The 27,294-nt window shown below is 45.4% G+C and overlaps 1 protein-coding gene across 1 annotated transcript; it reads right to left on the bottom strand.

Moving 5' to 3' along the window:
- Positions 1–1,515: 1,515 nt before the first annotated feature.
- On the bottom strand, positions 1,516–22,083 carry LOC144093709 (angiotensin-converting enzyme-like). Its single transcript, XM_077627314.1, has 14 exons — positions 21,947–22,083; positions 19,685–19,930; positions 18,815–18,973; positions 17,525–17,633; positions 17,295–17,438; positions 12,158–12,349; positions 10,945–11,042; positions 7,131–7,300; positions 5,824–5,948; positions 5,233–5,331; positions 4,389–4,533; positions 3,591–3,689; positions 2,684–2,806; positions 1,516–1,847 (listed from the first exon to the last, which is right to left on the bottom strand). Exons 2-14 carry the CDS (start codon positions 19,907–19,909, stop codon positions 1,652–1,654), a joined length of 1,884 nt encoding a protein of 627 aa, XP_077483440.1. The 5' UTR covers positions 19,910–19,930; positions 21,947–22,083; the 3' UTR covers positions 1,516–1,651.
- Positions 22,084–27,294: the final 5,211 nt, after the last annotated feature.

Raw genomic sequence — 27,294 nt, 5'->3', positions numbered from 1 at the left:
GGCTATGGTTTGGTCACGTAACGTAGACATCCACGCAAATGATGATAGACATGGATGTACGCAAGATGTTTGCGTATAGCGGGAGGCTGTGGATAACGTATTATATGTAATGCGTTGTCCGTATATGGGTCTCTTCTAGAAGTCGCCCTCATGCTGGGCACCATAAATCTCTGCGCGCGTCAACAACGGAGACGTGAACCGGAACGTACGCTGGGGACGCTGCTGTCGCCTATGAAAAAAAAAGGGGGGGAGGGGGGGAATGAAAATTGGGTTTTCGGGAAAGGACTTGCGCTACCTGTTTTAAGGGAATGTTTGAAATGACTACTTCACAGCAGCATTAAGCTTACGTTATGCGTTGCGTAAGTATTTGTCACGCGTTATTTATATTTATGGACTGATCTGTGTGCGTGTAACGTCATCTCCGAAGCGACGCTTGTCGACCGGTGTGGTTAGAATGTTCTTTTATGCCAAAAAATGATGATGAAATGTGACACCGTTTCTTCACATTGTTTAGACCATTCTCGTCCGCTCTTGTTAACAAGAGGGAAATATAAAAAGAAATATAAAAAAATCCGCTAAGAAACACGTCTCCGCAGACCAAGCAACAACACTAATAGGCCAAGGCAATGCTGTTAATTGTTAGTTGACTATTAATTTGTAAAGAAACAGCGTTTAAAGTCTAGCGTCTGTCTTGTCTTCTTTTCTCCTCGTCCGATTGCGCTAGTCAAGATGCTTCAGATACAATCAGCTCATTTGTTATCAGGCGCCGCGGTGGCTGAGTTGTTACGGCGCTCGGCTGCTGACCCGAAAGACGCGGGTTCGATCCCGGCCGCAGCGGTCGAATTTCGATGGAGGCGAAATTCAAGAGACCCGTGTACTGTGCGATGTAAGTGCAGGTTAAAGAACCCCAGGGGGTCGAAATTTCCGGAGCCCTTCACTACGGCGTCCCCCATAGCCTGAGTCGCTTTGGGACGCTAAACCCTCATAAACCATAAACCAAACCAGTTCATTTGTTATCATCCGCTCATCTATGGACATTTCTTTCTATTTGTGGACCGCAACTATGTACAGTCGTAATCAATGCGAAGGTGATTACATCAGGACAAATCTATTCGCACAAAGTGTTCTACCTCAGTTCATGTTTGCAAGCAGGCAGGACGAGATACATTAGAACAGCAGTAGACTTTGTTCAGGCCTGCTTAGTTCAGCAGCTATACTCGGAAGGATCGCGAGCGGAAAAAAGTATTTGGCTTGGTCGACCGGCACAAGAACGACCCCCTTCATATCGAAGCTCACTGCACGCGACTTTCGCGACCTTGTGCTTGAGCTGAGTTCCGTTCACACAGATGCTGTTCACATGTGTCATGTCAGTGTCCGTGTCAGGTCAGCCGTGTACTCGGGCATGTGAACTCGATCTGTGCTGCTGCACTTCTGCTCGTTTGCTCCCATGGTGCGGCTCGTATCGCCGACGAGCAGTAATGGGGATGTCAGAAAAGACAGAGGCGCAGACGTATGTACAGACAAACAAGAGAACAGTTTAATGCTAGAGTTGTAAGGCGATTAAAGCCGCCCAAAGCAATTCTTTCACGGCTAGCGCATACAGAAACGCATTTTCTTGTTTATTTATCTCGCAGTTTTATTTTTTCTCGTGTCAGGCGTGCGGGCAGACAGTGGCGTTGTCACTGTTCCAGCCGACATGCTTTCCCTCGTTCTGCTTCTGCAGCCACTTGTAGAGGGGGTCGAAATACTCGAGCAACGCACTAGCGTCCAAAGCCTTCATCTTGCCCTTGGTCAAAATGCCAAGCACTTCCGGCCAAGGTTTGGACTTGCCCAGGGCTAGGACGCCTCTGGAAAAAAAAAAAAGGGCCCGCCAGGGTTTAGGTTGCGACCGCGACATTTTCTACAACCCGGTTGTGTGCATTCATGTGAAGTTACCTAGGCAGAAAAACGTCCTTTTTCGCGAAATATTCAGCGCCAGGTCACTCATGTATAGTTACTGCCAGAGCGGCAACACATCATCGGGTCTCCATTTCTAACCACGAAGCCTTTTCATACAATTTACGTTGCTTGCTCTGGCTTGTCAATTTACTTTACACTGTTTCTGGTGAAGTATTTGAATTTTGAATTTGAATTTGAACATTTATTTATTCGACATAAAAAGTCAAAAGGGAGGGTGGAGAAAAAGCTGTTTTAACACAGCTTGACAGCGCTCCATCCCCCAAAGGCAAAGGCAACAGTAACAGCTTGCATATATCCCGTTAGAAGATTACAGAAAAAAAAAGGATAAATACTGCATACAAGACTACAGGTTTCAAAGCCTAGAAGTTTACAAAGGCACCAGGCAAAGGATAATCATTTTTTTTTCCTTTTTTATTACAGGGAAAAAAAAGAAATATGAAAAATGAAAGATTCGGACAAACATACATGGAAGAGAGACATACATACGCAACGCATCTGTCTAATGCGAAAACACTAATAATTTCAATGAAACGTTGTCCATTATTTGCCGTGTCCTGTACTTTTTAGTGGGCTATCAATTCTTTGCAAAGGTTCATGAACCAGCATGGCATGCTTGTGACTTTTCAGTTTCATTTGCAAGTCACTATCACCTTTAAAAGAGCGCATTGAATTTCAGCGTTGTGTTTTAGACTTGTTTTTCGAAAAAGAGGTGCACAGAACGAACCCAAACAGTTTTCCGGCCTCCTTCGAGCGGTAGAAGTCACACTTGTGAAGAGGCCCAACGTGGTTAGCCTCTTCGCAAAGTGCTTTGTAAAACTGGAACTGCAGTACCACGCTGACGAAGTACCTGCAAATGAAACATTGTTAAGACTACTTGCAGGTAGGAAAAGAACGACTTAAGTTCTTTAATGCGAGCTCTTGTTGATAGAGTCGTGGTGATACAGGCGTTTTAGTTGATGCACTGATGGACGTAAAATCGCAGTCGCAGCGAACAAACAAAAGACCGGTCTGTGCAAGCTGGCTTCTGCCCATTCGTACAGTCCGGCACAAAACACGCCGGAAAAAAGAAAGCGTATGGCAGAAACTATGGCACCCTCTTACAAAAATATATTTAGACAGTCTATAGACAGTTCATAGACTTCTGTCTATAAAGTCTATAGACTTTATAGAAGTCTATGAACTGTCTATAGACCACTCTTAGATAATAGTCTATAGGCAATACAAGTCCTATAGACAGTATATAGACAACCTAAAGGTGCATGTCCAAACAGTTTTAGTAGACTTTTACAGTCCAGAGACTATGAATAGACAAAAAGATATATCTATAGGAAAGCAATAGAGTCTATAAGAAGTCTGCAGGCTGTCTACAGACCATTTTAATAAGGGTCAGGCGCTATAGTCTATCGTGCGCGTCTTTTGCTGTATATTTTGTGCCGCACAGTAAAGGGGACCCCCGTGAGCGATTACTGTTTCCTTCGAAAAGTGTTTGCCGATCGAGTAACGAATAACAGCATTGTTGGTGATTTTCAAGCAGGCTGCAGAGCTGCACGGTATCCTGACTGCTCTTGCTGCGCCCAAACATTCACCCTCTCAATAAACGCATCGCATGCATCCTTGCCCTGACGCCTTGCCTGATGTAGGGCACGTTGGCAGATATATGGTACTTTGATGGTGCGTCAAAGTCATCCACTGAACGAGCGACCCCTGGGCAGATTCCTTGGTATTTCAATCTGTAACGAAGGCACGGTAATCGCAATAATTGTTAATCAGAAAGGAGCATTTACACTTCTGTTCATGAGCTTGGAGTGCGCAATTATCGAGGTGACACAAATGGCCGGTCGAAAAGACACTGATGCCGACCAGCAAGGTCGAAAAGGAAGAAAGCTAACGTTTCGGCTCCCAGCAAAGGGGCTTTGCTCACAATCATCCCGGCCACGTGGAATTCCGTCGTATTCTCGACTTTAAATCTCCAGTTCTTTGTAAAGCGCATCTAAGGCGTGCATAAAAGAAAAAAGCCTTTTGTGTTGTCTGGCAGTCGGCACTTGAAGCGATGCAGGAAATCAGCACAAGTTTTACGGGTGTAGCCGTTCCCTTAGGAAAATTTCTTTGGACAGTCGAAAGACGGTCTATAGACTTTTGTCAGCGCAGCCTACAGAGTCTATAGGCAATCTATAGATTTTTGGCCATACACTTATAGTAGACTTCTGCCTATAGATTTATGACTGTACACTTTTAGTAGACATTTCTCTATAGACTATGAATAGACAACAAGAAATATCTAAAGGAAGGCAGTAGAGTCTATTAGCAATCTATAGAAAGTGTATAGACCACATCTATAAGGATTTTTATTGTCAGTGAGGTTTGCTATACTATCTCCATTAGACGCTAAAGTTAGTAAGTCAAAAGTGGCAATTGGAAAAAAGTCTCACAGCAGTTTCCACCAAGCCTCGTTGTAGTTGTCCGGTTTGTACACGCCTCTGAACACATTCCACCGCCAAAGGTCGTAGACGTAGGCCGATGGCAGTATGGCCACTTTGTTCAGAGCGATGCTGTACAGGTAGTTCAGCTCCGCCTCTGCAGGAGAAAAACAAACAGTGGTCGACTCGTCAGAATCGGAGCTAGAGCTGCTCGTTCAGTCATGCTAGGTAGGCAGAGGCGTGGAAGTCATGCAATAAAGGGCACCGCTCTTCAATGATGTATGATCACATTGTTTGGCTTCCAGACAAAGCGAGGCATACACGCAAAAGAGAGAGAGAGAGAGAGATGCGTTAACGTGAGGAAGTGTGTGTGGACAAGGCACGTCTCTAGCCAGCTCTACTACGTATAGGAGACAAAAGAAAGAAAAATGGGGACAGAACTGCAATGTCCCAAAGTGCGATATGACAGAGGAAACCGAACGCACGTGTGCTGCTGCAGGTTCATTTGGTTCGATGTGTAGGCTCGAGCGCTGGACGTCAAAACTTACGTGAAGAATAAAAGACACTAGACAGGCTATAGAACAAACAGCGCAACCAGAAACTTTAATTTCTTCATTTTTCTTCATGCCCGTCTTCACGCTCCCGCAAAGAGCGCAGGAGCTTCGTTGGAAAGCTACCACGGGACGCAGTGTCGCTGTCAGCCAAAAACTGACTTGCCGCGTTGTTCGAACGTTGGAAACGGGTGTGATGAGCAAACATGTTATGCCACAACCGGTATACAACTGGAAAATCACGCGAAGCCGCAAACAGAAAAAAATCACCCATCTTTTTGGCACCAGTTTCTAGATCTACCCACCTTCATCACCGCCCGTTCCCTTCAGAAGACCGATGACCTTGAGATGCTCCGGCGTTGCCACAGAAAGGGCGATAGTGTCTCCAATTGCTTCGTGGAAGCCTGCAAACAGCGAAGCGCGCCATGCATATTGGCTACACAGCAGGTTTGGGTGGAAGGTAAAACAGCACGATGTTTGGCAAAATGCATAATTTCTAAAAATCTCTGGACGTTTAGCACGTGCAAAAGAGCAAACACTGCCACAAGTTGCTCGAAATTATCATGTTGCCAATGGAGGCTCCGCAGCACCACTGACAACCATAGTTTGTAGTGTAGCACCTATGAGTAGAGCTTGGCAGACATCCTAACAATGCACAGCAGTTCCGGTATGTTGGTGTACCTGCATCTCTGGTCTACGAATCGTATTGGCGTTCAGCTGAACCGTTTCCCGACCCGTCTATGACTTGAGTGTTTTGCTGAATACCGGTTAGCTATAGCCTACGAGCATCAACAGCTTAAGCGAATTCCCAAACCTATTGAAGCTTCATTTCTTGCAGGTAAACTCTTCACGATTTTGGCATGAGCACTGTTCCGCTGTCGAAGATGAATACGCACCAGGGTTAGCGCCACCCTTGAAGAACGCCGGCTGTTTGGCGTAGTTTAGGTAGTACTCGACGTGCCCCATCTCGTGATGAATGGTTAGGAGATCGCCCATTTTTACCTCAGTGCACTGCTTGATCCTGGAACCGAATTAAGAAAAGTCAGGCATCGCAAAACGAAGCTTTCTGACTTTACGCCGTTTCCCGGGGCGAAGAAGTGAATTAGTGTCATTCTTCTTCTTTCCGAGAGCGTACATGGCTCTTTTTAAACGTGAAATGCCTTTAACTTCCATTCTCGGCAGTTTCAGTCAAACATCGTCGCGAAATCGCGCGAAACTTGACACCGAAACTGATGCCGAAACTAGGAGTTTCCAGAACCGAAATTTCCTTCCGAATTTTTATCATCGTCGTCTCGGTTACGTCTACCGCAGAACAAAGACTAATCCCACTATCCCCTCAATTAACCCTATTCTGTGCCGGCTGCGGCCGCCTTATTCCCGCCTAATTTCATCTGCCCACCTGACTCTGCCGCTCCCCAGCTACTTTTAATTTTTTTTTTAGTTCCCTCAGCTACCATAACGAAACACTGATTATCTTTAAATCTCCTATTTCTGCCACTTTTTTTTTTTTACTGCGGGAAGGTCGAGCAGTCAAGTCTCTTCTTTTTTTTTCTTTAGCGCTCTCAGTTCAAGTAAGTTCAAGATGAAAGGTCGCCCTGCTTATGAACCACTCAACCCTTGCAAAAAAATTTTAGACACTCTATAGACTGTCCATAGACTTCTGTCTATAAAGCCTTATGATCTCTATAGACAAACCGTAGAGAACAATCTATAGGCAATACAAATACCATAGACAGTCTGTAGACAATCTATAGATTTATTGCCATACATTTTTAGTAGACTTTTGTCTATAGACTACGAATCGACAAAAATAAATGTCTATAGGAAGGAAATAGAGTCTATAAAAAGTCTATAGACTGTCTACAGACTATTTTCGTGAGAGAAGGATGCAGTAACACCAAATGTCCGAAGAAACAGCAGCACTAAAAAAGTGCTCTCCTCGCCCCAGCGTGAGAACGGCGATACCTATTTAACCAGCACTAAAGTAGGGCTCTGTTCTCACGCCTAGTTGTAGATCGACCACCTCATTCGAGTAAACTTATAGGTTACACGTGCTGTAAGCTTCTCAAAACCTGTAAAACATAGAAATCGCCGTTTGTGGCAGTTATACATTGCGGCTGCTGCATCTTTGCTACATTTGTGGGTCAAATTCGAGAAGGAAGTACCGAATTAAGTCTCGGCCCTTGATGTTGCAAGTATTTACCTCACATCGCTGTTGGCGCAAAAATCCCAGGCAGAAGGATGACAAACAACTTCTCTGTCCTGCGGCTTTTCGAGCATGGACTTTTCCCAAAAGCTTTTCGGCATTTCTGGAAGTCCCAGCGATGTGAAGAACTCCTCGGCAAGCTTGAACATGTCAATGACTGACATTTTCTGCAAACGTTTGGTGACATTTTCTTAAAACCAGGACGTGCAAGAACCGGTCTTATAATAAGCTATGACACATCTCCAACCAAAAACATTAATTTAAAACTCAACGTTACGGAGCCGGCTCGGCTCCTTCTTCAGGGGTGACAGGGGGCAGTAGCAGGGGTGACTGGGGACAGTAGTAGGGGTGACGGGGGCAGTAGCAGTCACCCCTGCTACTGCCCCCAGTCACCCTGACTCCGAAACGTTGGGTTTTAAATTAAAGTTTTTGGTTGCAGATGTGTTAGAGGGTATTACAAGTCATCAAACCAAACCAAACAAGCAAATATGTTGATAAGTTTAGTTTTCAAGAACCAATCTAGCCGCACAGGTGCCACTTCTACCAACTGCCGCCTTATTTGGCTGCGCGCAGAAAAGCACTTAACTTTAGCCTCCAGATATGTGGCCTCAAGCCACCGGCTAATAACAGAGCTATTCGCTTTGGTGGCCGCTCGCTCATCGTGGAGGCTTTTGTATCATATGGCACATGAAACAGAGCGCTTCATTTGTGCAACATGACAACCTTTCTTTTTATCAAAGCAACAGCCCACCTAAACGATCATGCCCTGTTATTGTTCAGTCAGATCAATGAAGGAAATTTTTTTTTTAGTTTGAAAGCCTTGAGAAATTTCTGAAAAAAATAAACGTAGATGGACACAGCTGAAAACTTTCATTAAATGCCCGTCGAGTCATGGTCTTGTTATGCCTCTTTTGCACTGAAAGAAAGGTCGCGAAGCATAGTTGTCATCTTTCAGACAAATTTCTCGAGCGTCGAAACTGTATAAATATTATTTCCAGTAATATTCACTTCATATTACAGCGCCTGTTGACAAATTTATGCTCGAGACTTCTGGAACCTAATAGTAATATGGCGACTGGATAGCGTTGCGATAAGTCAATGCCTCGGATGTCAAAATCTCACGAACCAGCCGTTGCTAACTCTCGCACTCGAAAGGCTACAAGAAGAATACAGGATCATACAGGAAACCAGCAAAAAGTCTGCGACAAGTTAAGCTTTTTTTTTCCACGAGGCTTGTCCCCTTGTAGGAGACTTCCTTTTTGGTCTCGCATTCCTGTGCACAGAATTATTCATCGCCATGTTGACCCAATACAACGGCTACTGCCACAGATAGAGATGACATCGGCTTCTAAGAACGGCGCATGACAATGCGAGCAATTGCGTGCAGCACAGCTTAAAATATATGTATATGCATCTTTGCTTGGCTAGTATCGAGCAGGTGTTCACTCCGATCTGTTTCAGTTGTCACGTTTTCTTCCGTCCGTGTTCAGCTAATTGGCGGGCTGGGAAGTTTCTTTTCAGCTATTTTTTCTGCCCTTTCTACTGTTTGTACTCAGCTAATTACGCTTCGCGGAAGATGTTCATCGCCTGATACGAACATGTCTGATTTATGTGCTATTTATTATGTGTCCGATTTAGTGATGGCCTTGGTCAAATGTTTAGGGGAATCGCCCAAGGTGGAGTAGATTTGTAATAACTGCGAAATTTCTGAGAAAAGCTGTATACCTTTCCTTTATAGGTGTAAGGCTGGGCTTGGGTGGATGCCAATGAGTAATTACTTCCTTATTAGTGATGGCCTTCAGTCAGACCTGTGGCGGCTAGAGTTCATATTGTAACGTTTTCAGGAACACTTTGAGGAATGAATGAGGGGCTATAAGAAGTGAGCATCGCGTATATGTTGTGCAAAACTAAAAGGACACGAAAGGACCCAACCAACCACTATGACTTCACGAACAGCAGCTAACACTTTAAAGACGAAGATACACAGTAGGATATATACAGAGTGTTTCACCTAAGAATTTCCACAATTTTCATAAATTAGCCTTACTGAGTTAAAAGTGCGCTTTTTTCGGCATAGCATTGTCAGCGCTGTAGTATATGAGAACAGAGCTAAGACGTGCTAGCTAGCAGGCTGGTTAACTAATATTGAATAGTTTTTAACTATTTCTGGCATGTAGCCCACCGTAAGTAATATCCGTATCAGTTTTTATAATTTCGAAAACGCGGTTACCCTCGGCGCTGTGGCCCAACAAATTTTGCCTACATCGCGCCGAAATACATGCGTATTCGAGAAGTTTGCAGGCAAAGCAACCTCTCCAGTGCACGTAGCTCGTCGAAATAGATAAAATTTGTTGGTCCACAGCGCTGAGGGTAATTGAATTTTCATAATTCTAAAAACTGATATTAATATTAATTACGGTGGACTGCACGGCTCTCAATAAATAATCAGCCTAACAGAAATAGTTAAAAATCAACTATTCAATATTAGTTAATCAGCCTGCTAGTTAGCACGTCTTAGCTGTGTTCTGATTTGCTACACCGCTCACAATGCTATGCCGAGAAAAGCACTCTTCTAACTCAAAAATCCAATTTTTAAAAATTGTGTAAAATCTTACACCCGCCGCGGTGGCTCAGTAGTTAGGGCGCTCGGCTACTGATCCGGAGTTCCCGGGTTCGAACCCGATCGCGGCGGCTGCGTTTTTATGGACGCAAAACGCTACGGCGCCCGTATGCTGTGCGATGTCAGTGCACGTTAAAGATCCCCAGGTGGTCGAAATTATTCCGGAGCCCTCCACTACGTACGGCACCTCTTTCTTCCTTTCTTATTTCACTCCCTCCTTTATCCCTTCCCTTACGGCGCGGTTCAGGTGCCCAATGATATACGAGACAGATACTGCGCCATTTCCTTTCCCCCAACACCAATTATTATTATTATTATTATTATTATTATTATTATTATTATTATTATTATTATTATTATTATTATTATTATTATTGTAAAATCTTAGGTGAAACACCCTGTAATAGCAGTTACAGTATGAGCCAGCACGGTTAACAGGCCTCTGTCTGTACGTGTGGCAGGTATGCCAGGAGACGCCCCTGTCGCACCCCTCACGTTTAAGGCCGTTTCACATGATGCGATTGTTGCCGCAGCGCAGTGCGATTTCTGCCGCTGTGCGACAGAAATGCGCGTCGTTCTCGTCGCAGGGCCACTGCGACAGACTGTCAACAAGTTGGTCGCATTGTCGCAGCGTCGGTGCGGTCGCAGCGACGGCCACAGTAGTCAGCCAATAGGAGCTCAGCGACATGACAGGAAAATCTCGAAAACGTTTTATTGAGCTTAAGAATACATCACAGCTCAATATTATTACCCATGATTACGAAATCAACGCCTGCCACGATGTTTGACATTTATTGCAGCCGAAGAATTTTCGGCCACTGAAAGGCCGCACCGACGCTAGGGCGCTGGTGCCGACGGCACCGACTGAATTCATCGTTGTCATGTGAAACGGCGGCTGCGATAACCGTCGCAACGACAGTGCGACCGGGTCGTAATTTTTCGTTCCCGTCGCACCATGTGAAACAGGCTTTAGGCGACAAGCTGCTCTTGGTTAATGCCTACAGCACCTGAGGCGCCGAGAGCCTAGCGAGAACAAGGATCGAACTGCTCGGTGTTTCCAGAAGGGCGTCAAGTGGAGTGAAAAGCTTTCAGAAGAAGCGGACATCTTCTGCTGAAGTCTATGTTGTAAGCAACGGTGGGATACGAATCTTCTCATCGTTCGACCGTTGGTCGACGTCTGCATATACTCACCTTTTCTCTCATAGCTGAAGTCACGTCAGGGGCTGCCTTGTTAGGAAAAGGCTGCGTCGCTTCGGCCAAAGGTGCCCACGACTGGGAGTGTATGGTACCTGCGTGCGGCACATGCCTAGTGACAAGCTATTTATTTATTTATTTATTTATTTATTTATTTATTTATTTATTTATTTATTTATTTATTTATTTATTTACATTACCCCTCAGGGCCAGTGGCATTACAGAGGTGGAGTGGTAAATATACAGAAACAGGGAGAAAATTGTCAGCCGCTGTCGTCTACCAGGTGCTTGGAGGTTATCCACGGTTCGCATTTTGAAACGATTAATTTCTTTTTTTGTTTAATTTGGTCATTTGCCATTGGTCGTTGCTTTCCGGTGACGCAGACCGTGGGGGATGACGTAATGCTCGCCCCGGGAGAAGCGCGCCAAGGCGCAACTTGTCTGAATAAACGCACCGCACGCAAAATGTCACACCGGCGAGCGATGCGTTTGACACACCATAAAAGCTTTGTCGGAGCTAATTCCATCTCAGGAAAGAAACTAGGCGGTGGCTGCGCGACGAATTGGCGGAGCACGTGGTCCCCGTGACTCAGCCGGACTGAACGGGGCAGCAGTATCACTCTAAACGCGAATACGCACAAATGGGAGTAAAAAAGATTGTAAGCTGTCCTCTAGTTAACTCCCTTTTATAAAAGACAGTGCGATAGATGACAGATTACTCTCTTTTTTACTCCTTTCTGTTTATAGTGTATGATGATTAGCAGCGGCGCCGTGACCGGACCAGCTTGCCTGTGATTGGTCGTTTGCTTCCTCCTCTCCTGTTGCTTTCGTAATAATAACCTAATTTCTTTACCCAAATCCCCCCCCCCCTCGAATTGTGAAAAAATAAAAACCGGAAACGAAATGCCCAACTTATGCGTAATAATAAAAAAGTTACGCAAATTGAATGAAGTTTTGTAAGCTAAGCCATATCTGCATAGTCGGTTACAGGTTAGGTGCGTTATAGTTGCTACGCGTACTTACCTCAAATGACAGTCTTAAAACAAAGAATAATTCTTTTTGTAACGAACGCTTCCGCCTCTGACGGATCGTTCGGAGCGCACAACTGCCGCGACCCTCCTCATGTCTTTCGGAATACTGTGTAATCTTTAGCCCGCACACTTTGGCGGTCCTTACAACGATTGTGAGTTGGGTGAGGTTGTCTTATTACCCAGTAGGTGAGCCGGTATGGGACCATCTTCTCTTATCCTGTCGACGCCGTAGATTTCGCGCAGCTTTGTACGCACGTACGCGTGCAGCTGCTGGTACAGCGGAGACAGCTGCTGCCAGAGCTGCTTGATGTTGTCCTCGAAGCCGTCATAATCGTACGCATCTTGCCACAGTCCGCTGGCATCCTCAAAGCCTGTGGACAGAAAAAGGAATTGGAGTGGACACCTAAGCTCCGCCTTAAGGGTTTTGATGTTGTTAATGAGTTAGACATTCTCTACTTTACATTCATAGGTCACTGTGAGTCCTCATAGCACTCAAGTTGCGCAATGGTGCAGCGGTTAAGGGATGCGCCACTGATCTGCGATGGCAGGTGCTGCCACCGGTGGGGCTTGTGCGAACCAAATTGCTCTTCCCAGCAACCTCTCGCGATCAATCATTAATTTAACTGCCACTGTGGTCAATTTGCTACAATCCGGTGGGCAGGTTACGATGATGTCACAAGGTCACGTGACCTAGTTTGCCCGCCTAGGTTGGTTCTCCGGGCCATTCTTCGACCATGCCTGGATGCGCGAGGCTTGGCAGAACCTTCTACCCCAGATTGGCCACAGGGTTATAATGCTCTAGAATAGAGCACTATAACAGTGTGGCCACCCCGGGTGGACAGGGTGGACAACGGTGCCACCCTATACCCCACCTAATTTTTCGCTCACAACGCCGACGACGCCGACGCCAGATTTTCTGCACAACGGAAGCTTTAACGATATTCCGTTAAAATAGCCAATGAATGAATATAGATCGCGTATATACTGTATGTCAGAATGGATTCCGGAGTGGCAATAATAAATGATCACGGCTGTCCCTTTCTTTTCTCAACCGACGCTCCGATGGCTCTCCAAGCTGTTTTGTCATAAGACGGCGAAGTCATTACTTTTCTTATCTTATCTTATCTTTCTTATCTTTTTTTTACTTTTTTATGCGAAAACTGTGCTAAAAATGTTTTGCAGTGCTTTTTATGCTGTGTTATGTTTGTTTCTATCTTATTTCCTACTCCTGCCTAAGGCCTCAAATAAGGCTGGCAGTATCTTCGAAGTAAATAAATAAATAAATCAGTGTCGCTCATTTGAGCTTGCATCATCGGAGAAGGTCAGCATGATCAAGTGGTTTTAAAAGGGGCACCTCAAAATAAAATAAGACAGACATCTCTTTTCTACATAGCAACTGGCCCAACAGTCTTTCCGTTTGCAGTTAATCTCTGTTCTGTCACTTCTAGTTTTCTTCTGATATCAGATAAAGCTAGTAATAAAATCAATAACTGATTATGAGGCTATGTCTTCACTTGCATCCCGCAAAGAGATCTTGGTGTACATTCATTGCTATTAACGCAGTCATAGGTAACATCCGCCGTGGCTTTTCAGCCGGGAACGGAAATTTGCAGTGAAAAGAAATGAAAACAATTAGGATAGAGGATATGAAAGTTAAAAAATAGCGCTTTGGTGTATGGGTGCCGGCAGTCTTGCACAGTCTGACACGCGGGAGATGTTGCGGAAGGCGAGGTAGACACACGCAAGACAAATGCACTTACCCTGGTGTTTTTGAAAGTCATTCACTTTCGCATGTCTCCGTTTGGGGCCAGCGAGCGCATCTTAGCTTAAACCCTCATTTTTAGGTAAGCTTGAGCAAGTGATGTTTTTTTTTTCGTTCATCAGCACAGCTATCTTATTTAAAGGTGTTAAACTATTTGTTTTGGGGCGGTTCAAATCATATGCTTAAATTTTTCCTTTTCGAAATTTATTATGCAAATGTAAAGAACCTCATGCACATGACTCATACGCCTGTCACACTGAAAATCTCTCATTCGAATCGAATTGTATTTGGTGCATCAAATATCATTCGATCTCTTTTCGTGCTATACAGTAAAATAAAGTGCCATTTGCAAGTAGCAGCAATAACGATCGGCGACGAACAAAGAAACAGCGCAATTAAAGGAAGTTCGTGCGCGTAAAAAGGTTTTGTAATTGTTGTGTAGTATTTTAAAAGCGGATAAGAACATTCTTGTACAACTTCACAATGTATTAAGTAATTATCTCCAACCATGCTCCAGCACTTCGGTCATCATGCCAAGACTAGATGAAAGTCAACCACAAATCCGAAAAATGTAAAAAAATAAACAAACAAGATAATCTGTTGTCTTGGAGTCAAGCTTCATTGAAGCGGAAGTATATGTAATCGAAGAAAATTTTTCTGACGCCGGTTGCGTGCGCTTGTGACAATCGCGGCAAAAAACTTAAACATAAAAAAGGCAAAATTATTAAAGGGATGCCAAAAATTCTCAAAAAACATGCCACAAATATCAGATTTCAGCAGGCAAAGGTCCACGGTATTAATCGCGGTTTTCCGCCGGACCGAATAGCATTTGATCACCGTGGGTTCTTACGTGTCCCGCAGATAATGAGGAAAACAAGTACAGAAAGTACATTATCTTCGTTCAACCTCACGCTTAAAGGCCCACCTTTAAGACGCACTTGCGTAAGCGTGAAGCAGGAGCATTTGAAAAAAGCAAAATGCACTGTGCAAACGGTTTTTTAAGAAAAGGCAAGACGCAGTAATTGCAGCACTACCGGTGGACACCGGAACCACCTCCTGAGGCATAATGAAGGAAGGCGAAGGAGGCAGAGAGAGGCGCCGTAGTAAAGGTCTACGGGTTAATATAGGCTTCTTGAGCTTCTTCAGCATGCACTGAGATTGCGGAGCACACGGACGTTTCTGCCATAGTCTGGTTTTTCGGGTAGCTCCATGGAGGCACCTCCCGAAGCGTATAGTGCTAATTGAGAGCTGGTCACTATCATGCACTCTCCATGTTTCTCTGTATCTGTCGAGGGTACATGATAAATGGCGCTATGTCGCTTTCTCAAGGGAGCGGTGGACGAGACCGGACAAGAAACGTGGAAAGCTTAGTTAAGCGGCGTTGTACATTTGCACAATATAGCACACGACCTGATACATTTTAGAACGCACGAGCTCCTCGGCAAAAATTCAGGAGGGATATATCTTCAGCAATTCCTCGAGCAGTCATGACCTCACGCTTAAATATTTATACCTCCTCCTCAACCCCCAGCGGTTTCTAGCAGCATAATGTTTCGCAGACGATGCTGCGGTGCAGCCGGTTGTGGCAGCCATTTATATGGCATAGGCGTACAAAACTTAGCGCAGCGCCACGGCGAATGTCTGAACTAACGATATATGTGAACCGTAAAACAGATTGTGGGAGAGAGAGCGTGGACTTTATAACAATGCAACACCTGGCGTCAAGTACACCTGGGTTCACGGAGGCCATGAAGCTTGTCTGCCATCCAATCAGAGTCGATCCTAGCCAAGACAGCTTTACTTTCATGTTCTTGCCTTATTTTACAATTACGAGGGAACTTTTTGAATCCGTGCTCATTCAGTGCACCCGTACTGTTGCCAGGGATACGGAACAGCGCTCTAGTTCGCTTGTTTTGACACCTCGTGGCACATGACAAGAAACTAAAGCTTGTATGTTTTCTGTAACAAAAAACAAAAGAATAAATAGATACCCGAGTTTAGCGTAGGTTCCATATCAGAACCTCTTTCTCACGTCGGTGTAGCGTTAACCTGCTTGCGCACGCATTGGCTTATAGCCCTGAAGCGTGATATGAGTTAACCGTGTTGTGAAAGTGTCAATTTCGGGCAATTTTCCTGTTTTGTTTCAACAAACATGACATTAAATAACGGAAAGTCCCGTCTCTGTTCTACTTGAAGCCGCTGAAAAAGGAAAAAAAAAAGAGAATCGATCGGTAAATAGCCTAATACACCGAAGATCATTTTTTGTCGCCCAGAATGGCTCTAAATTTTCCTCGCTTCCATAGACCGAACCATTGTTTAAACTTTGAATGGTTTTGAAACGAATGTTAGGTGAGGCATCGAGACGCCTCTGTCTTTTATGACTCTAGAAGACCCCCTAGAACTTAAATCCTCTTGAAAAATCCAGCCTGTTATCTGTACCATTCGTCATACAAAAAAAAAACGCTACTTCTTCCATTGAAACGGCATAGGAAGCAAAGCAGATGTCCCAAATTCCTGATAACGATGACGTCGATGTGCGCTCACTCTAGAGCTTAAATGCTTAACACCTCACGCTACCTTTTTCAAAATTTACACCCTTCTTGGGAGTGATGGCGCGCATCGTCAACAGAGCATTTCAAACAACTCCTATACTGCCGCTTGTAGCCTATAGCACGTCCTTGGCATGATGAGAAATGAGTGATAACGTCGCAAGACCGCCGAGCTTAGGGTTGAAAAATAATGTTCTCATTCTCTCATATATGCTAACGAACAAAGAAGCAAACACGTAGATTCGAAATATATTCTCTAATTACCCTATTAATCTTCCATTGATGAACACCCTAAATTTAAAAAAAAAGAATCTCCTATGCTCCTTGGTTTCGGGGGCTGTTGGCTTCCGTCATATATGTCATAACGGGCCCCTCTTTTCGCTTCCCCTGTCTGCTATATGACTAACGATGGGCCTCGATTCCGGCTGTCTTAATGCCGTAGGTAGCATAATAAAGTTTTCGCACAGCTTCCGCCTTCGCATTTCAATCACGTTCCTACGTGGCACTCGTGGTAATACAGGAAATGCTACGTCCGCCGCTATGGACGAGGGTGGCGCTGGCGAACTCCCTCAAGGTTCATTGACACTACACATGAATACCCCCGAGAGCAGAAGATTGGACAGCCGTCGCCGTAGTCCAGTTGGTAGAGCACCCGACGCGAAATTTGGAGGTCGTGGGTTCAGATCCCACCGGCTGCATGTGGTTGTTTTTTGTTCTGCTTTCTAATCAATTATCTTTAAAAGTAATTATCATATTATTCTATCATTGATGAACACCACGAATTAAAAACAAAAACAAAACGTCTCCTATACCCCTCGGTTTCAATGACTGTTGGCTTCCTTCTTGTATTCTCTGCAATAGTTACGATCATATAAAAAAAAAAGGGTTCTCGCCACAAACGGCACCTAACCTCAGTGGGTCCCGACTTCTGTGGTGTCTTGCTGAGCATCCGTGTAAACGCAACAGTAATTACATTTTGTCGGACACATTCGCGCGCAACGTTACCGTTGAGACTCGCTGCTTGGTTCAAGAGTTGAACGTAGCGCTCGAACTTCTCCTTGACAGGTTTTCCCGACACCCTTCGCCATTCGTTCCACACGTGCAGCAACTCGTCGTAGTTCGTCGAAGATGCGAGTATGTTCTTGATGTCTGGAAGAGAAGGAGATTCAGAGCAGCAGTCTTTTTTTTATAACATTTCGTCAGTGTGTTAACAGATCAGAAAAGAGAATGTTTACCTGGCTCTAGTGAGAGCGTACACTCGTCGGGTTTGCCCGTTTTTCGTGCAAACGGGCAGATTTTCGCCGATGCGTGGTTTCCTTGCATGTCATTGACAGTTTTCACAAACTGGAAAGTCGGTGAAACGGAGACAAGGTATGAGCACAATAGCTGTAATCGTGCATCTCTGTAATGGTGCGACCTGCGAAATCTTTGCCAAATGTAACCGGGCAGCGGTGGTTTGTTTCTTATGGCAGCCCTTATAAGCTCTGAATCTGTGCAAAGTAAGGTGAACCCTTGTCCTCCCGTTTTGACACCTTTCGGTCTTTAGGGGTGCCGCAAAGGCTCCGTTAAATGGTTGAGGAGCAAAAACCTGCTGCTCGGTTACTTTTGCCAAAAGGGGTGCAGCCTTTGCCAACAGTAACTAGGCTGCATGGTTTGCTTCTCATTCGAATAGTGGAGCCCTTACGGATTCTCTAAAGATCAAAAAGTTCTCGGAAGGTGAGGACAAGGGTTCTCCTTACCATATAAAGATTTAAAGCTTGAAGGCTGGCATAATAGCTTCAATATACGGCTGAGAAGCAAACCACGCAGCCTGGTTACTTTTGGCAAGACGGTACATGTCTTGTACAGTGGCATACTTTTGATTCTAACTCGTTTAATACGAACTTCGCGTAATTCGAACAGCTTTTTGGTCCGAATTATATCGGGATTTGACCGTAGTGAAGAGCCCCACTGAAACTGCTAAATTCCTCCAAACTTCGCCCCTCTGCCGTTCTAACAAATTTCGTTTGTGGATGTTTTGTTGCGGTGGTGTAGCTTTCACCAGTCTTACGCATTCCTCACTTGTTTATGTGCCAGCTTCCATTGCAACAGGACTTGTTCATTGCCGTCCGTCAAAACCTGCCCTTAATGCGCCCTTAATGCCCTTAATGCAGCATGCGCTGTGTACGCATGTGTAGTTACGGCGCTTTCAAATAATGGTACACATGAAAAAAAAGAAAGGAGTAAAAAATGAACATTAAAAATAAAAAAATTCTAGCATTACATCCTTGTCTGTCATTCAAGTCATATAAAATATTTTGCGAAATGGGGTTATTATTAGAAATTGCACATGAATTGTCGTTACTTGCCCCTTAAATGCTCCTGCTACTCAAAAAGGAGAAGCATATATCTTTATAAATCAAACAAAAGTTTCAGTGTTTTTTGTTTTTTTAGCTTTAAAAAGCCTGCTATAGGAAAAATGCGTCATTTCATTTGCGATATATGTCAGCGCATGAGCAGCATTCGTCAGAAGAGGAAATTTCTACTTCGTTCTGTTCATCATGAGGCAGGATGGCCGTGTCGATAACGGAGAGCAGCTTGAACACTCTCCTTGTCGTGGGGTCCTTGAATGAGGTCCATTTAAACTGCGTGATGTTCCTCCAGACTTGTTTGCTGATCGCACTTGAAATCAGCCTTCGTTCCACCTACAAATGTAGAACACGTTGTTGTACTGACAACTTTTAAACATGCCCTCTCATGGCCACACCATACGATAATTATAAGCACTGCATGTAATTAACAAATTACCTCCGAACGAACCTGTACATTCAGCGAAATTCACATGACACTCGCTCCTTGACTAAACATTCGCGAAATGATCAGAAGGGTTTCTCAGTGCGGCACCCTTCTGTAGTTCTTCACACGTTACTGCCGTAGAAATGATGAATGTGTGTGAAGATGTGTGCACGTAAGCCCATGCGCTGGTTCTTACGCCCAGCCGTCCAAGCTTGATGAGTATAGAGAACCGTGCCCTGCCTTTGGGGCTCAATTTTATTCTCGTTCCCAGCTTTGTGCTACCAAATGGGACAGGCAGGCCTGACCTTCTTTACTTGAATAATATCACACTTTTTTATCTTTATTTAGGTTCATGCTTCAAACGCAAAGCCGATTGGTGCCTTTGCGACGATTATTCAAAGAACGAGAATAGCTGGTGCTAAAGCCATAAGTTTTGCCAGACAAGTATATTCACTTCTAGTTTAATTTTGTGCGCTAACGGAGTGCAGCATCCTATACAACACCTACAAAGTGCTCTGTATTTGAATGAATGCCATCGGGACGAGAGCATGAACTGCGATGGAACAAGTAGGATCTGTCTAAGGCATGCGGGGTATGTGGAATGAGATGTGCCCACTCACGTTTTTTCGATTGTTCTCGTCGTTGATGTTGGTCTCGTAGTTCCACTCGGCAAGGTTATCATTGTAGCATATCGACGTCAGGATGACGTCGACGTCGCTGAGGTAGGCTTTAGCTCGCTCTTCGTCCTCGACTGCTCCCTCAGCCGGGTGCTTCGGAGCGCACCGTGCAGTGCCGCACCACAGAATAACGAGCAGCAGGTGCAGCGTGAAGCTGGCAGCCCGCATCTTGAATGACGCCTAGGCAGTCTGTGGACCAGTTTGTGTGAATTGGAGTCAGTTATGGTGTTCATATGCTTTCAGCAGATCCCTCATAGTGCTCGCAGTAACTGAACGAATGCACGGACATTTTCAACTAAAGCCACTAAATAAGCTTGTCAGTGACGACATCTTCAAACATCCCCCCTCATGTTCCTAATTTGCTCGACTTGAGGGCCTTGTTCTTAGCCACTCTGATGCTAAACTGCGGCGAGTAGGCAGCGTCTACACCGCGTCATGCTTTTCATTTCTGCATACAAATATAGCTATTTCTAAACCCGGCTAGCCACTTAAGAAGGATAATGGCTGTCGCCGCAAGCTGTCTACAACACTAAGGTCGTTGATGCTTGGCTTTAAGAAAAAAAACCGATCAAGAGAATTGAGTTATGCGAGTGGTCCAGGCACGTTAGTCATCAAGGCTGGGTGTATGGTAACGTAAAGATAATGCGAACGGTGGCCTATTTAGATAGTGTGTCTTATCGTCTTCGCGTTCTGGGTTGCTGTCAGTCGGTGCTCTTTTCTATTGCAAGGTGTTTTTATTTTTTAGTTCGTTTGTGTTTGTTGCTAAAAGTAGACGGAGGCATACATAGCAGAATAAATGCCCGCAGCAAGCTTACAACATCACTGCACTATTAGTGAATTATATCATAAGTAATTCTGGCCACACGTCCCCGTATAGGTGCCACAGGAAGAGCTAGGATACAGCGTAATGTGATGCAGCTGCTTTTTGAAAAGATAAAGCCACCGTGAGCGTATAATTTTGGCACGCGAAGTTCTCGCACGCCACCCTTACGTCAGTACATAACCTCCTTAAATTCGTTTTAAGTTTGGCGTCGTTAGAAGCCGTATTCAGAAAGTAGTTACGACGAACCACATGCTCGTATGCAAATGTAACAACTCTGCGCTTTCACATTTGGTCTCTTCGATTTTCCGGGCTCAGAACTGGGCAGCTATAGGGACTGCGTTGAGACTTGAAGCGAAATCATGAATGACGGGCGAAGATAGCTCCAGCCTGCCCCATAGAATGACAGATCCGAAGCGCTATGAAAATCGAGGACACATCCGTCGTTGTCTTGACAGCGAAGACTGTCACTCGCTAGACTGCAATGCGGGCCATTTGTGATACGCAGGTATGTTCCGTGACATAAACCTGCCTTCTCTCGTCAAGGACTCGCACACCTTTGTCATCGACGGGAAGGGAACTGCCGCTGTGTCGGCACGTCGTCGCAGACTGTTCTTCGCCCGACGTTGCAGAGAAGCAAACGACTAGAAACGAAATTAGCGCGATTATGAAGCGCCTCCAGCAGCGTCGTGTTTGTAAAAAGTGCCCTCGAACAATGTGAATGTTTCTCTGTTCACTCGCAATTAAAGTCAGACCTTGGCTGGAAAGAAATTTCGCGCTCCGAGGAGCATTTAAGCCTCGACTCTCTCAATAAGTAGCGCATGTTTTTCGTCGCCGCCTGCTCCCTCCCTATCCGATTCAGCGCGACTGAAAACGCCTTAGCAGCTGAGGAGAGTCCCCAGACCCCCGCAGGAACTATCCGTTGATCGAAAAATAAGTTTCGGGACAGTCAGGCCTGTGGGCGAAGCTATCCTGGCGAATCGGATGACGGACAGGTGTTCCGGGAAGTTTCGGGCAGGCCGCAACGGCAAATCGAAGAGACCAACTCTGTCAAATTCATTGGAGTAACCTCATTCCTGACGAAGAAAGAGTACATACGCCGAGATGTATCTTAATCAAAGAATATTATCGTAATGGGGACAGAACGAAAAAAAGACAAGAGGCGGAATTCACGGGCACTTAAATGTGGTCCCTTGTCCTCTTGTACTGCCCCTATATCGGATTCGTTGATCTTTTTTTTTTCAGTATGCAGAACGAACTCGCCCAGCAGTAAGCCGAACTCGCATGTAATAACATCACCAAGTCAAAAGCTGCACAAGGGCCTGAAGTCTGAACTAAGTTAGGGTGACTAAAGTTAAAGCATTCAATACTCGCTTATACAGTACCTCAACAACTGTCCCGCGCCGAGGACGGGCCGGCAGACCGCATTCGGCGCTACGGAGAAGCCACACGCATGGCTACTGTACCTGCGTCGATCGCTAGAACATCTGCGGTCGTGTGCGATCCGAAGGACAAGCGCGGTATATGTTTACGACCGTACGTGACTTTGCGTGACCGGCTAGCTTTCACAGCCCGGCTTCGACTATAGCGGACTCTGTCGGGTTGACCGAGAATATTGGCACGATTTGCGCACGAGGGCGGGAAAAAAAGGAGGAAGAAAAGAAGGCTTCGTTCGATTGAACGCGAGAATGACTGTTTCCTTGTTCTTTATTGCAGGAATAGCAGCTGTACGTGGGCACTTCTCCGGCGTAAATGACTTCGTCGTTTCAGTATGCCTTGACTGAAAGTTCTCGCGTTCTCCCTCTGGCCAATAAGTATGCTATCTAGGTAGCCACGTGACAAGGGAGAGTCACGATAGTCACCTGATCGAAATGGCCCTGATCCATGCTATTTACTTATTCATATGCCTAAAAAAACGTTTTCTAGTTTAGCATGAAACAGGGGGAGGGGGTGGGGGGCAAACAACAAAGATATACAGTTGAACCTCGTTATAACGAAGTTGGTGGGGCCCTGTGATTACTTCTTTATAACCGTAGTTTCGTTATAGCCCGTGTTGAGCGAGCTTTCAAGGGGAATAATCATTACTTCGTTATGTACATTATTTCGTTATAAACCGTTTCGCTATAACAAGGTTCGGGTGCAGTATATACAAGAACAATTATTTTTCACAAAAAAAACATCGGCACAACGAACGACCGAAAATGCAGTTCTTGCGAAAATAGCTGCGAGGATTACTCGCCCTACTTGCGAGTGAATGCTGCGGCGAATGCTGCGTGACAGCATGTTTATTGTGTGCGCACATCTCGGTTATAAGCACGGTGTAAGAACAGCTATAACACTCAGGAGTGAACGCATTTCGCAGTACAAATGGCACTGTTTTATTAGGAAGCGAGCAGGAAGTGTATGTCATTGAGCGAGGTTATTGAACAACGCGTAGCGTTCTTTGATGGTCAGTGAAATTAAATACCATGACAAGACGTCCCAGTGTGTATGTTCTTTTCGTGGATCATGTTTGTTCAAGGCCGGTTCCTCGTCGTCGCTTCAGTACTGTCAGAGAGCAAACGCAATTTGCGTCCTCTGGTCACAAATTTTATGATATCCTAAAATTAAGCAACTGGTGGCGACAAGTGGCGAGTTTTCGGACGATACATGTGCGGAGTGAGTAAGGAAAAATTCTTCAACGTGGTAGTAGATTGGGCTGTTATACCTGGTGAGACACAATTAATGCTGCTGAGTGCAGGAAAAAAGTCCCAGAATAAAAGGTCCCCGGAAGATACATCCCCGGAAAAAATATCCACCGAGGAAGAACGCGCTAGGAAAAGATGCTCCCAAGTGAAAAATTAACCAATGAATTAGTTCTTCCGGAGCCCACTTTAAAAAATTGCCCTTTTTATTGGATTATTCCTTTAATTTGACAATAAATCTAAGCATGAAGTCTTCATACCATGGTCATGCAGTCTCTATTCTGAAAATACATACCGCAGCGTTTAAATCAATACTGGGACAAGTATCCAGCTTTTAGCACTCTGCATATCGTTGAACCACGTCTGCTAACCCGTACACTTACCTTGCAATAGGGAAGCTGCTTTCTCCAAATGCGAAGCATAAGCGCTGAGCTGCCAGCCCCTGAATATTGCATCGGGCTCATGTAATAGCTCGATGATAGTGTACAGGGCATGCGCAGTGCTTGTGCCACGCTATCATTAACCCATAAACGCGATGCCCAGCAATAAACGTCATTCTCATCTACTGTTCGGTTGGAAATCTTCCGAGCATTGAGCGATAAACCACTGCCACTCTTGCGTTAACCATACCGTTGCGTTTATGGCTCACTGGTTCGTTACAACGTCAAACAACTTAAATCCCACCTCATGGGGTAAACACCCATCAGTGCTACTTCCCGCATGCGAGGCGGATACTAAAATCTCTGGGGGTTAACGAGACGTTTAGATACGTTTAGGTACACCCGTTTGGGCACATTTTTTCCTACTTCGCAAATGGGGACGTTTTCGCGCTAGAGCGAACACTTAAAACACGTCTCCCCCTGATGACCATGAAGGGTGCCGCGACCTAATAGGCTTAGCAGTGTATGCTGACAATCTTGCGCCATACAGAACAGCCAGAAAGGAGTACCCAACACCACACAAATCCCTCAACAAGTTAGAAGAGAACACCCTTAGGAGACTACAAACCAACACCTACCCAACACCAGCTAAATTACACCAGTGGTACCCTACACTATACTCTCCACAGTGTCCACATTGTGGAGCGGTAGCTAACCTCTACCATATGGTGTGGGCATGCCAATATAATCCCTTAGTTGACCCCATTCCCAACCCCTCGGAGGAGCAGTGGGAGGCTATTCTGCTCAGCGATGATCCTGACCGTCAGCACTGGCTGGTGGGGAGGGCCAGCGCAGCAGCAGCAGCCAGTGGACTACCGGACTAGGCGGTCCACCCACATGTTCGGAGAACATTGAAGAAATAAAGACGTTTGTAATCAATCAATCAACACGTCTTAGAACACGGGAAGGCTGGCTTGGCCGAAGACTGAAGAGAACGTAGAGTGTGAACGCGACGATGAACTGTCACCCATGGAGCTTCTCAATATTACCTAGAGGGACAACTGGCACAGCGATAGTCGCGATAGTTCATCCATCATGAACAGGCGCAGGAATGCCGGCAAGTCCTGGTGTCTTATTTGGCTTGGCTCCTGGCGTTCACCGTGGCTAGTGTTCAGCGAAACTTGAACCTAGTTATACGAGCGAAAGCTCTGTTAAGCATGGTCTCCACTGTCTCATATCCAATGACAAAGTCAAGGGGCAAAGGCAAAGGTCAGGTACTCAGTGGTCACAGTACTATGATCACGTGGTCATACTATCATAGCTTGGACCATAGGACCACGCAGTTAAATTCCGTTTGATCTTGTGAGCATTGAAGGTCACTGTCGATGTGGTGCCCACTATCTCAATCAAATGTCAAGGTCAAAAGTCAAGGTCAAGGTCAGGTACCCACTGGTCACAGTCATATGATCGCGCGGTCATACCACCATACCTTTGGCCACACCATCACGCAGTTTGGTCTGACCTTGTGAGGCACTGAAGGTCATTGTCGCATCCACATCGAAATCAGAAGTTGTACTTCGACTCCCGCTCTAATACGATTCTTCTCGAGGCAAACATTGAAGGCTGTGAAAGCTTCCATATCAGCCTAAAATCGAACTTTCACTTGCGTTTAATTCACGGAAGAGTGAAAAAAAGCAAGAAAATAATAATAACTTATTCTGCGCACGGAAGAAGGCATTCGACGCAGCTACCGATTCCGAGGCGGAATGCACGTTTTCGGCCCATCACTAGCCAAGCAAAATACGAAACTTCATATTCCCGGCATTTCCGCAGGGAATGAAGGACTCTTTAAGAAATTCACATAGACGGTGGCGCCACTTTTTCCTCTAGGTAGTTTTGAGAAACTGTATGCAATTACTAAATTCAATGATGATGATAGTGACAATCGCAACAAACACTACCACTTCACTGCAAGAACGAAAAAAGCGAAGCAGTTTAATAAACAGCATGGGCAAAACTGTGCTCACAATACAAGGGTATTCGATGCAGATTAGAACAAGTGCCGTAGTATTCCCCGTGTAAGCTTTTTATGCGCAATTGTACTCTAACATAGGATGTAAAATTTTATTTTATTTCCGCTCAGTGCTCTTATAGTACCCCTTCTTTTTCTGCAACAGCTGATGTTTCATATGCTGCTTAATCCAGGAAACTATTGCATAGCGACAAGCGATTGCCAGACTTCCGGCGTCCTCATCTTTTTCTTTAAATTTGTACGATTATTGCTAAGCCGGGGAACAACGACATAAACTCCAGCTTTTATTACAAGTTACGGTACCTCTTTTCCGCGTTCTCACGGACATCCGCTCCGTGCTTCTTAAGACAACCAAATGAAATGAAGGGAGGCGGCGTCCTAAGAAGCAAAAGAAGTTGAAGCCAGTCCATCATGTCTGCAAGCATCGCTTGCTGGAGGAGCCCTTGCAGCATCTTGGCCTTAGTTTGAGCAGCCCGCTCTTGCTATCATTTGGCGCCACCACATTTGGGTTCAGCCACAGATCTCTTTGTACCGCTGTTCTAAAGTTCCTGATAGAATCTCACCGACTGCCTTGCTAAGTGTTCCAAAATTTTCTTTTCTATCAATTATTACATTTTGACTTAATCATTATTATTTAATCCCTCTCTTTATTATTATTCTTACAATTATGAAATCAAAACTCTCATCCCTTTTCTGTTAATGAGGAAGAATTCACCGGTGTTGCGCTCCCACGTGCTTTTCCTTTTTATTAACTGCGTCCAGGTGAATAGCCACCCGATTCTAGGCCGATCCCCTAGTGTGGGTATGTGCCATCTTTTGATAGGCTAACAACAACAACAACATCGCTTCTGAGGCAACAACAACATCATCATTTCGCTCCGAGGCGAAAACAGCCAAGCCGACGTCGATCATGGAGCCGTTGGGAATCTACGCCGACCTTCACCGTCACCCTTTCGGGTACAGGGCGAGCCTATTCGGGGTATTCAGCACCATCATGCTACTCCTCTTCGCTGTGCGTCTCCATTCCTCTACCTTTGGGGAGACTACAATCGCCACGCAGAGGTTCTTCGGATATGAAAATCCTTTCTGCTGTTCCGAGCTGGCGGAGCCACTGGCCGCCATCATGAACGACACCGTGAACCCGTGTACCCACTTCTTGGACTACGCCTGCTACCGGATGAAAAGTAATGGCACCAGCGGGGGTCCACAGGACGTCGCAACGCGGACGGTGGCTTCCATCGTTCAGGGAACGGTGAACGGCCCAGCCGGCAGGATTCTGCACCTCATTCACGCCTCATGCGTGAACGCCTTCCTGAAGCTACACTTCCCCCTCGAAATCATCATAGCTGAAGGTGTACTGGAAGCGACGCCTGTGAAGCCGCCGTTTAAATTCGACGACAACGTGAGGACTACGGTCGTCTTATCTTACGGCTACGGCATCCTTCCCTTCGTGAATATGACACTCGTTTCGGCTGGCAGGAACACAGAGGGGCTGACGATATCTGCCCATCGCCCACGTATACAGCATGACGCAAGTAAAGGCGTGAGCGACCACATATTGGAGACAGTGAATAGCATACTGTGTCTGAACGTTTCTATGGCAAGTATTATGTCCGTACTGCAGGAAATTCCCGAAG

Source organism: Amblyomma americanum, chromosome 6 (assembly GCF_052857255.1).
Source record: "Amblyomma americanum isolate KBUSLIRL-KWMA chromosome 6, ASM5285725v1, whole genome shotgun sequence".
Lineage (NCBI taxonomy): Eukaryota > Metazoa > Arthropoda > Arachnida > Ixodida > Ixodidae > Amblyomma > Amblyomma americanum.
The sequence above is the reverse complement of the archived record's forward strand: the minus strand, read 5'-3'. Positions and strand labels throughout refer to the sequence as shown.

What these genes read in the sequence shown, in the direction of transcription:
- LOC144093709 (XM_077627314.1), bottom strand. Translation starts at nt 19,909, where the DNA reads ATGCGGGCTGCCAGCTTCACGCTGCACCTGCTGCTCGTTATTCTGTGG. An exon ending in ACGAGAACAATCGAAAAAAC is followed by an intron (nt 18,974 to 19,684) that starts GTGAGTGGGCAC and finishes CTACATTTGTAG; the next exon opens with GTGGAACGAAGGCTGATTTC. An exon ending in GAGGCCGGAAAACTGTTTGG is followed by an intron (nt 1,848 to 2,683) that starts GTTCGTTCTGTG and finishes TTTTTTTTCCAG; the next exon opens with AGGCGTCCTAGCCCTGGGCA.